The sequence below is a fragment of the Hyla sarda genome, chromosome 3 (assembly GCF_029499605.1).
Source record: "Hyla sarda isolate aHylSar1 chromosome 3, aHylSar1.hap1, whole genome shotgun sequence".
NCBI classification, from domain to species: domain Eukaryota; kingdom Metazoa; phylum Chordata; class Amphibia; order Anura; family Hylidae; genus Hyla; species Hyla sarda.
Window position 1 is genome coordinate 298,386,406 of NC_079191.1, and position 12,960 is coordinate 298,399,365.

At 44.8% G+C, this 12,960-nt stretch overlaps 1 protein-coding gene across 3 annotated transcripts in view; it reads right to left on the reverse strand.

The window, feature by feature from the left end:
• The window catches only part of FMN2 (formin 2), a 660,180-nt gene that overhangs the window by 320,524 nt on the left and 326,696 nt on the right, over nt 1-12,960 (reverse strand). For all 3 annotated transcript variants that reach the window (XR_008891425.1, XM_056566943.1, XM_056566944.1), the window contains exon 9: nt 5,778-5,869. Coding sequence is in view for 2 of the 3 variants with exons in the window: in XM_056566943.1 (XP_056422918.1) it covers nt 5,778-5,869 (92 nt within the window). In the remaining variant the exon portion in view is untranslated. The remainder of the gene's footprint in view (nt 1-5,777; nt 5,870-12,960) is intronic.

The window sequence follows — 12,960 nt, forward strand, 5'->3', positions numbered from 1 at the left end:
TAAGGCTCATTGTACCCCTTGTTACGTTCCTTGAGAGGTGTAGTTTACAAAATAGTATGCCATGTGTTTTTTTTTTTTTTTTTGCTGTTCTGGCACCATGGGGGATTCCTAAATGCGACATGCCCCCCCATAAACCATTGCAACAAAATGTTCTCTCCAAAATCGGAAAGCTGCTCCTTCCCTTCTGAGCCATGTTGTGCGTCTACAGAGCAATTAACAGCCACATATGAGAAATTGCCATACTCGAGAGAAATTGGGCTACACATTTTAGGAGCCTTTCTCCTTTTACCCCATGTAAAAAAAAAATGGCTCTAATAGAACATGCAAGTGTAAAAAATTTAGACTTTGAATTTTTTCCTTCACTTTGCTGCTATTCCTGTGAAACACCTAAAGGGTTAACACACTTTCTGAATGTCATTTTGAATGCTTTGAAGGGTGCAGTTTCTATAATGGGGTCATTTATGGGGCATTTCTCACAGAAAAGAACCTGAAATCCACTTCAAACTTAACTGGTCCCTGAAAAATTCAGATTTTGAATTTTTCGGGAAAATTTTGAAAAGTGCTGCTATACTTTGAAGCCCTCTTACTTCAAAAAGTAAAAACATGTCAACTTTATGATGCCAACATAAAGCAGACATATTGTATTTGTGAATCAATATATAATTTATTTGAAATGTCCAGTACTCAGAATGGGTACACAAAAAATGTAAATGAATTCAAATTAAATTAAATAAAAATTACATTGTCTACTCATGCTGCCGCCAGCTCCAGGCTGTGCCATTCAGCCACTATATGGTTTACTGATGCAGCTGGGCTACCATAAATCTTCAATTTCAATTTTAAAATTCATCTTTTAATCTTAGGGATTGTGAAGCCCTATTGTCTACTCATGCTGCCGCCAGCTCCAGGCTGTGACATTTAGCCAATATATGGTCTACTTATGCTGTTGGCTCCTTAAATTAAACTTAAAATTTTAATCTAAAACTTTCAATTTAAAATTTCTAAAATAATCTTTAATCTTCTCTATTGTGAGACCCTATGGTCTTGCCAGGCTGTTGCCACCTCCAGACTGGGTCGTTCTGCCACTATATGGTCTCCACGTGCTGCCGCCAATTCCAGGCTGTGTCATTTTGCCAGATTATGGTCTCCTCATGCTTCTGCCACTTCTAGGCTCTCTCATTGTGCCGCCATGTGATTCCTTGTTAGATTGGGTTTTGTGGTCACACAGTTTTAATTCAAAGTAAACACCGGGACATTAAACTTGGGAATCTAAATTAAATCTTAAATTTTAATTTAAAAAAATCAATATCATCTTTTCAGGACTGAGGCCCTATAGTCGTCTGTCATATTATGGTGGAATTTTCACCCCTATTTACACCCCTATTGAGGCTCTCTGTAGGCCTGAAATATCAGTTTTTAATAGCGATTCGCCGCAAATAAATTCGACCCAGTATTTTTTCGGAAAATTTCGGCTGATCGATCGAATCAAATTTTCCAAAAATTCGGTCATCTCTACGAGATTACCCTCCCGAAACGCGTCTTGCCACAACCTGTTTTTTCTTTGTATGTTTTAAGAACTTTTCAATAAATGAACTATTGAAACCACCTACTACTGGAATCCCATACTCTCTTGGTTGGAATCGTCGCTGCAGTAAGATTTTTTTTTCTCAGTCTTCCAGCCTAAACTAACTGTTTGACTTGCCGCAGGGAACCGAACAGAGCAACCTAGTGGCCGTTTTTTCAATCACATGAAAAACAAAGATTTTTGAATTATAAAAGCAAGTACGGTATTTATCTGCGTATAACACGCACTGGCGTATAACACGCATCCCCATTTTAACAGGGAAATTAAAAAAAGATAAAATGTAAAATAAATGACTTGGACTAAATGCCACATCATCCCCCCCAACTTCATTTTCTTCTGCACCTCAGTTTGGTCCTGTCCCCTCCAGTGATACATCATTCCTTCCCTTTTATCAGTCCCTGTGCCACATTTACCCCTTTCATTGCCACCCCCCCATGTCTCATCATTTCTCCCAGTAATAGACCACCACTAGCCATACAGACATTAAGCCTTTAGTGCCTCCCCCACCATCATTTCCCCGTGTCTCATCATCCCCCCACCCTGTCTCATCATGTCCTCCATCATTCCCCACCCTGTCTCATCGTCCCCCACCCCGTCTCATCATGTCCCCCCTCATCATCCCCCCCCACCCAGTCTCATCATGTCCCCATCATTCCCCCCTCATCATCCCCCCCACCCAGTCTCATCATGTCCCCCATCATTCCCCCTCATCATCATCCCCCCACCCTGTCTCATCATGTCCCCCATCATTCCCCCCACCCTGTCTCATCATCCCCCCTCATCATTCCCCCCCCTCATCATTTCCCCCTGTCTCATCCCCCCCTGTCTCATCCCCCCTCATCATTTCCCCCTGTCTCATCATCCCCCCATCATGTTCCTACTATGGCATCCAGTGGTCTTCAACCTGCGGACCTACAGATGTTGCAAAACTACAACTCCCAGCATGCCCGGACAGCCAACTGCTGTCCGGGCATGCTGGGAGTTGTAGTTTTGCAACATCTGGAGGTCCGCAGGTTGAAGACCACTCTTCCCCTTTCTTTACTTGTCTGCGCTTCGGCTGTCTTGCGGGGTCAGTGAAGCATGCCTTCTCTGTGCGGCATGTCACTTTTCGGCGGAGACTACAGGAAATGAAAAGTGACGTGAGTGATGTCGGGAGAGGACGTAACTCATCTGCTTCACTACCTGCCTGACCTGACCTGCCAAAGCGTAGACAGGTAAGTAAGGAAAATAAACTAAACTAAAAAAAAGCAGGAAAGAGGGAATGATGAGGGAGGGGGAGGGAATGAAGTAAAAGTAAAAGTGAAACTCACTTGTTTTCTCCCGCACTATCCACAGGAACTGGTGGATAGTGCGGGAGACGCTGATTAAAAGGTAGGGCAGATCCGGGCAAGGTAGGGCTCATTTTAATCAGCGTCTCCCGCACTATCCACCACACCAGTACCTGTGGATAGTGCGGGAGAAAACAAGTGACAGTGCGGAGAGGAGACGCCGCGGGTCACTGATTTAAAGAGGCCGCGGCCGTGCTGTTAATACTTAATAAGCAGACGCTGCTGCGGCAGCTTTAAATCAGTGACCAGAAGACTTATCAGCGTATAACACGCAGGCAGACTTTTTGCATTAAATTTAGGTTTTAAAAGTGCGTGTTATACACCGATAAATACGGTAAATAGCAAAGTGTTTTTAATAATTACATAAGGAACAATATATTAAAAGTTTAGTGACAGGTATTCTTTAAGGACCAGGCCAATTTTCGTTTTTTGCACTAACTTTTTCCTCCTCCCCTTCTAAAAATCATAACGCTTTCAATTTTGCATCTACAGACCCATATAAGGGCTTGTTTTTTGCATTTCCAACTGGGCTTCCGTTTCTACGCAGTATACTTTTCAGGAAAAATTACACCTCATCTTTATTCTGTAGGTCCATATGGTTACCCAATACCCAATTTATGTGGGTTTTAGTTTGTTTTAATACTTAAGAAAAAAATATAAATAAATTAGTATGTTTGAAATGGTCATCTTCTGACCCCTATAATGTTTTTATTTGTCCACATACATATGAGGGCTCATTTTTTGCTATGTGATCTGTAGTTTTTATTGGTAACATTTTTATTTTGATGTCTCATGAAGTGATCAAAAATGCACAGCTTTGGACTTTGGGGATTTTTTACGTGTATGCCCTCAACCATGTGGTTTAACTAACCTTATATTTTAATAGTTCATACATTTACACAAGCAGCAGTACCACATATGATTATGTTTATTTTTTATTACATTATTTTATTTAAAAAATGGGAAGGGAGCTATAACATGCAATCTTTTGTTAGCATACACTGTTTAATGCTATGCCATAGAAAGCATTGATCAGTGTTATCGGTGTTCTGTTGCTCTAGCCTGCCAAAGCTGTCCAGAGCCTCAGAGCACCGATCGGACAGCAAGGAGGCAGGTAAAGCCCTCCCGCCATCCACTCAGTTGATTGGGACCCAAAATTTTGCTGCGGATGTCCCGATCAGCGGCTTTGAACTAACCAGCACCGTTAACTCCGCATTTTAGATGCTGCAATCAACTTTGATCACAGGGTCTAAAGGGTTAATGTCTGATATCGGGCCAATCGGCGATGCCTGGCATTAACAGTGGGTCTTGGCTGCTCATAGCAACTGGGACCCACCAGGTATGAAGCATGCTCAGCTTGTGGGCATGCCTCAAACCCTGGTAATGGGACCAGGGTGTACAGGTACGCCCTCAGTACTTAAAGGGGTACTCTGCCCCCAGACATCTTATCCCCTATCCAAAGGATAGGGGATAAGAGGTCTGATCTTGGGGGACTGCCGCTAGGACCCCCCACGATCTCCCTGCAGAACCCGGCGTTTGTTTAGAACGTCGGCTGTTGCATCGGAGGATCTTGAAGTCACGGCCACGCCCCCTCAATGCAAGTCTATGGGAGGGTGTGTGGCACGTGACGTCACAAGGAGGGTGTGGCCGTGACGGCAGCGTCGCATCGCTAGTCATCAGGCATGGAGCGAAGTTTGCTCCAAGCACCTGATAACTGTGGTGTCACAGCAGAGATCGAGAGGGGTCCCAGCGGCGGGACCCCCGCTATCAGACATCTTATCCGAAGGACTTTAAATACCAGGACACAAGGGCATACCTGTACGCCCTTTGTCCTAAAGGGGTTAAAACACAGAAAAAAAGTCACAGCTTTGGCCTCTAAAACACAGCTTCCCTAACTGTCAACTCTGAACCTAGTACTTAGAACTACAAATACCATTTTTGTTCCATAAGTCTCTCTGGTTCTAGTCTGTCTCCCACAGGCTAGACATGCATACTCTTACAGAACTACAATATATGTACATATGTTATTGGAAAAGGATTTTAAAAAAAATGTGCTTTGTGTACAGGTTTCAAACAAAGAAGTCATACTTTTCTAATCTTGCACAACTACTTAAAGGCCAGTACTACAATTGCATCCCAAAATAAAGATAAACATTTACTTAAAAAGACAGAGGTTTCCCAAAAACAAACATTGATGGCATGTCTATCTATCTATATAGATATATCACTATTGTCTTATTCATTTTGTATCTGCTGGGAACTTGAACGCATATATGCCTTACTTATTCACCTTTATTTAATATAAAGCCCCTCCACATATACCGGGCAATTCAGCAGTGTTTTCATTTAGCACTGGAAGGTAACTGATGATAAAACTGATCCTATTTATTTATTTATAAGGGACAGTTCACATTAATCCAGCACATTAATTTTTATTCTGGGCTCTAGGACACACTTCAGGATGCTGGGCAGAGGAACACATCTTGCTGAGTTCCCTCGTCCAACCTGCAAAATTACTGACCACTTAATCCTAGATAACTGATGCACTTTGTGATCAGTTGTGGCACTACTTGTATCCAGTTTTAGTCACAGTTTTCACTAAGCAGCACCAGATACATGTAAACCCAGTAAACAGTGCTACTTTTATTGAGGTGCTGGGTTAGTGAATTCCAGCGAGTTGATCTTTGCTACAATTCCAGTAAATAGAAAAAAAAATTGAAAATAGAAAAAAAAAAAAAATAAAACTTTATTAAGTCTCTGTAGTTTTACAGGTAGCACAGTCCCTTTGATTACTGCTGTCATCAATGTTTATTGTGGAAAAAACCCTGTAGCTTCTTTTATCCTTAAGAGTTACTATTACTTACTGCTCAGGTTTGTCTAGGGGTTTGGAACTATCTTTATTTTTCGAAGTCTTAACATATTTTTCAATTTTCTCTTGTTCTTCTGAGACAGCTCTCTGGAAGTATAAAAGAAAAATAAACATGTAATACAATTTCCATTCAAAATTACAAATCAGCTGATTTTGTGGAAGAGAAGGAGTTAAGGCCAAGCATACATTTGAAACAACTTGAGTCTAGCTGTTCGCTCTGCCTCTCGAATAGTTGACACCTTTTATGACATCCACATAACATAATAGGGCATTAGGACAGGGGTTTCTTCACAAAACATTCCCTTTACTGCAGTACTGTAAAAATCATTAGCCCCTGCCCTGATTTCTTAAAGGGAATTAAACAGAAGGGTTACCCACACTAAACTGAATATACAGGTACATAATGGACAAAAATCGATGCAGCTGTACCAGAGATATTTGTATAATATGTTCATTCATTGTTCTTCACAATGGAAACAGACCACTCTAGAGTAAGCAACACTTACTCCTGCCCGCTCAGCACTATCTACCTGTAATTTCAGGTTGGTGCGTGTGACCGTTTGTCAGATTTCCTTTAGTTTTTTGCAAATATGTTTACGTTTCTCTAACATTTATAAAATAAACAAGAGCAGAGAAAAAAATGCAGCTTATAATTGATCCTTCCATTTATTGATGACTAGCAGAGTACTCACCATTTCCTGGTCTTCCTACCTAAACCTTGTGGGAGAGGAAAAGCAAAAATAACGCTCTTGTCCTCATATTCCAACCTCATATCCCCTTCTCATATCCAGTCACCCACACTAATTATTCACTGCACCTGCCTTCCAGACAATTGGCAGTAGGTTTAACCGGTTAAAGGCAAAGGGTATACATGTACGGCCTTCTGTCCTGGTACTTAAGGACCAAGGGCGGGCAGGCAGGCATGATGTGCGGCATGACGCGAGCCACGTTCCACCCTGCCCCGCCCCAACCCTCCTGCCTGGCCGCTCTCCCTCCTCCATCTCCCTACCTGATGCGGGGCTCCCCTCCAGTAGAGAGGGGGGGCTGTTGTGGGCATACGGCTCCTGGATGTGGACACCCGGGGCGTGCTGTGCCTGCTCGGTCTCCTGTCTCTGTCACGGGGATGTGTGAGGAGCCTCAGGAGCGCTGGGGGGGGGGGGTTCTGGACATAGTCTCTGGTCTGTCTATGGGGCCAGCAGCTGGAGGATGGACTCCTCTTTCGGGGGCCTGGAGGATGGGGGGTTGTCCCCCTCTCCCATGGCATCTCGGCCCGTGGTGTGGAGGAGGGGTGGAGAAGCGGAGAGGGTAGATTCTGCTTGCTGCAGATGGGCAGAGTTTGTGTGAGGCCTGTATAAAAGCTCCCACGTGGGATGCCAGTAACGCTACAGCCTTCTCAGAGGACCAGTTGCCACAGGCTCATACTCTCTAGACGGACCAGACACTAAGGTACTAAACTGTTTTTCTACCTCCCCATACTAACAAAGGGTGGGAAGCACCCTCCTAGCAGGTGGGATAGACTGACATTCAGATACAACAATTATATATAGGAAAAAACTATCCTGGAGGTTGCCTGTGGGAAATGTACGGCTATGCAACTGATAAACAGACTATATTTTTGCTTATGCAAAGATCTGGACTGGGCATGCTGTTTACATTACAGGTCGCTCTGATCTGATAGATAGAGGCTGGAAGTATAAGTAAGCCTTCACTGATATAATATGTGGTGACTGAGAACGTAACTATAATAGGTCTGATAGCTACTATGAGGTTAGACTCTACAGTTGTCTGCCTTTTGTGTGACTGGAATCTTTCTCTTTCCAAAAATTAATCAGATGGCGACTATAATGTGGAACTAGTCCCTGTTGGAGCCTGCAAAAGACACTGCAGAGGATACCAGTAATTAACATTGTGGAGGTATGCAGTTACATTATAAATTAACTCTGATGGGACACTGTGCCGTACGCTAACATCTATTTTGCCCTCTGCAAGGGAAGTGCTCCCATTTAAAGCAAATATACATGAGAGCGTATATATCTGGAAGGAAGTCTATGGGGAATGAATGGTTAGGAAATAAAAAAATGAACTAAGTATTTGCTCATGTAAACACCCGGATTGGGTATGCTGTATACACTATAGATAATTCCCACTTGATTGAAGTATGAGCAATTCCTCATTGATATAACTGTGCCGGCTGAGTATGTAATCATGATAGGGCTGAAAATTTTGGAACAAACAAACCTTGATGTATCTAGGGGTGGAGATTTCGGCAAATGTTGACAAATTTCTCTCACATAACGTTTGACCCTATTTGACTAAATTGGAAAAGATGGTTAAAGCGTACCCGTCAGATCCAACAAAAAAAAAAAACATATGTTCTATATATCACTCCGTACCTAATCCTGACCATGTACATCAAATTTTTATGTGTCTAGCACCTTTATTTATTACACTTTTAATTTAGCTCACTAGTCTGAATTCCTCTCAAAGGGAGGGGGCGTGGCCTCACTGTGCAGGTCTCCGCACAGTAATTACCTGTACGCCCTGAGTCCTTAAAGGGGTACGGTGGAAAACCTTTTTTTTAAGTCAACTGGTGCCAGAAGATTAACCCCTTAAGGACCAAGCATTTTTCTGTTTTTACACTTTCGTTTTTTCCTCCTCACCTTTTAAAAATCATAACCCTTTAAATTTTGCACCTAAAAATCCATATGAGGGCTTATTTTTTGCGCCACCAATTCTACTTTGGAATGACATGAGTCATTTTACACAAACATTTATGGCGAAACGGAAAAAAAATCATTGTGCGACAAAATTGAAGAAAAAACACCATTTTGTAAATTTTGGGGGCTTCTGTTTCTAGGCAGTACATTTTTCGGTAAAAATGACACTTTATCTTTATTCTGTAGGTCCATACGATTAAAATGATACCCTACTTATATAGGTTTGATTTTGTCGCACTTCTGGAAAAAATCATAACTACATGCAGGAAAATGTATACATTTAAAATTGTCCTTTTCTGAGCCCTATAACTTTTTTATTTTTCCACGTACAGGACGGTTTGAGGGCTCATTTTTTGCGCCTTGATCTGAAGTTTTAATCAGTAGCATTTTTATTTTGATTGGACTTCTTGATCGCTTTTTATTCCTTTTTTTATGGTATGAAAAGTGACCAAAAATATGCTATTTTGGACTTTGGAAATTTTTTGCGTGTACGCCATTGACCGTGCGGTTTAATTAATGATATATTTTTATAGTTCAGACATTTACGCATGCGACGATGCTACATATGTTTATTTTTATTATGGTTACATATTTTTAATATGGAATTTGGGAAAAGGGAGGTGATTTAAACTTTTAATAAAGAAGGGGTTAATGTGTGTGTTTTTAAACTTTTTTTAAACTTTTTTTTTTTTTACACTTTTAGTCCCCTTAGGGGACTTTTAGGAGGAATCATTTGATTCCTCATACAGATGAATGGGATTGCATACAATCTGTGTGCTCTGCGCTCGATTGATAAAGCCTGGTCCTGCCAGGCTTTATCATTCAGAGAGCCGGAGCCGACACAGGAGGAGAGGTAAGCCCTCAGGCTACCTCAGCAGTGGATCGCTCCCCCGCGATCGCGCTGCGGGGGAGCGATCCACCCCACTGGACCACCAGGGACTGGATACAGGCACCTTTAGACTCCGCTGTCAACTTTGACAGCGGCGATCTAAAGGGTTAATAGCCGGCCGCGGCGATCGCCGCATGTCGGCTATTAACGCCGGCCCCCAGCTACAGGAATCAGCTGGGGGCTGGCCGTTACCGCGTCATACCCCGGTAACGGCCATTGGACGACTATAGACGTCCATGGTCGTTATCGGGTTAAACACATTTGTAAATTACTTCTATTTAAAAATCTTAATCCAGTACTTATTAGCTGCTGTATGCTCCACAAGAATGTATTTCTTTTCTGTCTGACCACAATGCTCTCTGCTGATACCTCTGCACAGTTCCTGACATGTACAGAGGTGTCAGTAAAGTGCACTGTGGTCAGACAGAAAAGAAATAAAAAAAAGAAAAGAACTTCCTCTGAAGCATATAGCAGCTGATTAGTACTGGAAGGATTAAGATTTTGAAACAGAAGAAATTTACAGATCTGTTTAACTTTCTGGCACGAGTTGATTTAAAAAAAAAAAAAAAAAATCAGCTTTCTACCGGAGAACCCCTTTAAGCGGCTTTGAAGGTGTGTTTCAGACAGCATACTGAGGGAGGTATGCTGTCTGCTCACATCTCCCCAAGCATTAGCAAAACTACAACTCCCAGCTTTTCCTCACTGACAGTAGCGGGACACAAGCTGACAGTGGGAGGATTTTTCCTCCAGCTGTGACCCCTGCGCTCACAGCTGTCAATCAAGGAAGTGTGTCCATGGCATAGGTGATAACGCATGGACACAGCAGGACTGGCTTTTTTTTCGTATGAAATACTGAAAAATTTCTAATGAAAGCAATTGCAAAACCTATTGATTTTGCAGGCTTTAGAACATATCAAAAGTTTTTGTATCTGACAGTGCCCATTTAAGATACGGTCTAAATTGTTCCCTATTATGGCAGACAGGATGTCCATTATGAAAATGGTAGTACAGGCTTGCATTGAGGGCGGAGCGTGACATCACACGGGGGCGGAGGCGTGACGTCACACACCGTCAGCCCTGTGGTTGCCGGTAATCAGACCCGGAGCAAACACACTCCGGGGACTGATTATAAACGGGGTGCCGCGTGCAAGATCACGTGGGTCCCCAGCGGCGGGACTCCCGCGATCAGGCATCTTATCCCCTATCCTTTGGATAGGGGATAAGATGTCTAAGCACCGGAGTACCCCTTTAAACTTCACTCCCAGCAGTCGGAGAGTAGGGAGTTGCAGTGGTTAGACGCTGGTTGGTCTGTGTGGGCCGTTTGTGCAGGCCCCCAGGCCTATTTTAACGCAGGGGCCTGGAGCTGCCGCTCCATCCGCCCCTACGTTAATCCAGCCCTGCCTCTACACCCTTCTGTCACCCATGTACACCCCTCTGTTACCCATGTACACTCCTCTACACCCCTCTGCCATCCATGTACACTCCTCTACACCCCTCTGCCACCCATGTACACTATTGTACACCCATCTGTCACTCCTCTACACCCTTCTGTCACCCATGTACACCCCTCTGTTATCTATGTACACTCCTCTACACCCCTCTGCCACCCATGTATACACTTGTACACCCATCTGTCACTCATCTACACCCCTCTGTCACCCATGTACACCACTCTGTTACCCATGTACACTCCTCTACACCCATATACACCCCTTTACACCCCTCTGTCGCCCATATACACCCCTGTCACCCATGTACACCCCTTTGCCACCCACATACACCCCTATGTCACCCATGTACACCCCTCTACCACCCATGTACACCCCTCTACCACCCATGTACACTCCTCTACACCCCACGGCCACCCATGTACACCATCTGTCACTCCTCTACACCCCTCTGTCACCCATGTACACCCCTCTGCTACCCATGTACACCCCTCTGCCACCCATGTACACTCCTCTAGACCCCTCTGCCAGCCATGTACACTTTTGTACGCCCATCTGTCACTCCTCTACACCCCTCACCCATGTACACCCCTCTGATATCCATGTACACTCCTACAAACCCCTCTGTCACCCATGTACACCCCTCTACACCCCACTGCCACCCATGTACACCCCACTGCCACCCATGTACACCCCTGTACACCCCTCTGTCACCCATGTGTCCCCCTCTACACCCTCTGCCACCCATGTACACTCTTGTACACCCCTCTGTCACCCATGTACACCCCTCTGTTACCCATGTACACTCTTCTACACCCCTCTGCCACCTACGTACACTCTTGTACACCCATGCACACTCCTACACCCCTCTGCCACCCATGTAAACCCCTCTTCCACCCATGTACACCCCTTTACACCACTCTGCCATCAATGTAAACTCCTCTACACCCCTCTGTTACCCATGTACACTCCTACACCCCTCTGCCACTCCCGTACACTCCTCTCTACCCCTCTACCATCCATGTACAGTCCTCTACACCCCTCTGCCACCCATGCACACTCCTACACCCCTCTGCCACCCATGTAAACCCCTCTTCCACCCATGTACACCCCTTTACACCACTCTGCCACCAATGTAAACTCCTCTACACCCCTCTGTTACACTCCTACACCCCTCTGCCACTCCCATACACTCCTCTATACCCCACTGCCATCCATGTACACTTCTCTACACCCCTCTGCCAGCCATGTACTCTTTTACACCCATCTGTCACTCCTCCACACCCTTCTGTAGCCCATATACACCCCTCTGTTACCCATGTACACTCCTCTATACCCCTCTGCCGCCCATTTACATTCCTACACCCCTCTGCCACCCACGTACACTCCTACAACCCTCTGCCACTCACATACACTCCTCTACACCCCTCTGCCCCCCATGTACACTCTTCTACACCCATCTGTCATTCCTCTACACCCCTCTGTCGCCCATATACACCCCTCTGTTGCCCATGAACACTCCTCTACTCCCTTCTGCCACTCATGTACACTCCTACACCCCTCTGCCACCTATGTACACCCCTCTGTCACCCATGTACACCCCTCTGCCACCCATGTACATCCCTTTGTCACTTATGTCTACCCCTCTGTCACCCAAGTACACCCCTCTGCCACCCATTAACACCCTCTGTCACCCATGTGCACCCCTTTACAACCCTCTGCCACCCATGTATACCCCTCTGTCACCATGTACACCCCTCTACACCCCTTTGCCACCCATGTACACCCCTCTGCCACCCATGTACACCCCTCTGTCACCATGTACACCCCTCTACACCCCTTTACTACCCATGTACACCCCTCTACACCCCTCTGTCACCCATGTCCATTCCTCTGTCACCCATGTACACCCCTTTACCACCCATGTACACCCCTCTACACCCCTCTGCCAGCCATGTACACTCCTCTACACCCCTCTGCCATCCATGTACACTCTTGTATGCACATCTGTCACTCCTCTACACCCCTCACCCATGCACACCCCTCTGCCACCCATGTACACCCCTCTGTCACGCATGTACACCCCTCTACACCCCTCTGCCATCCATGTACACTCCTCTACAC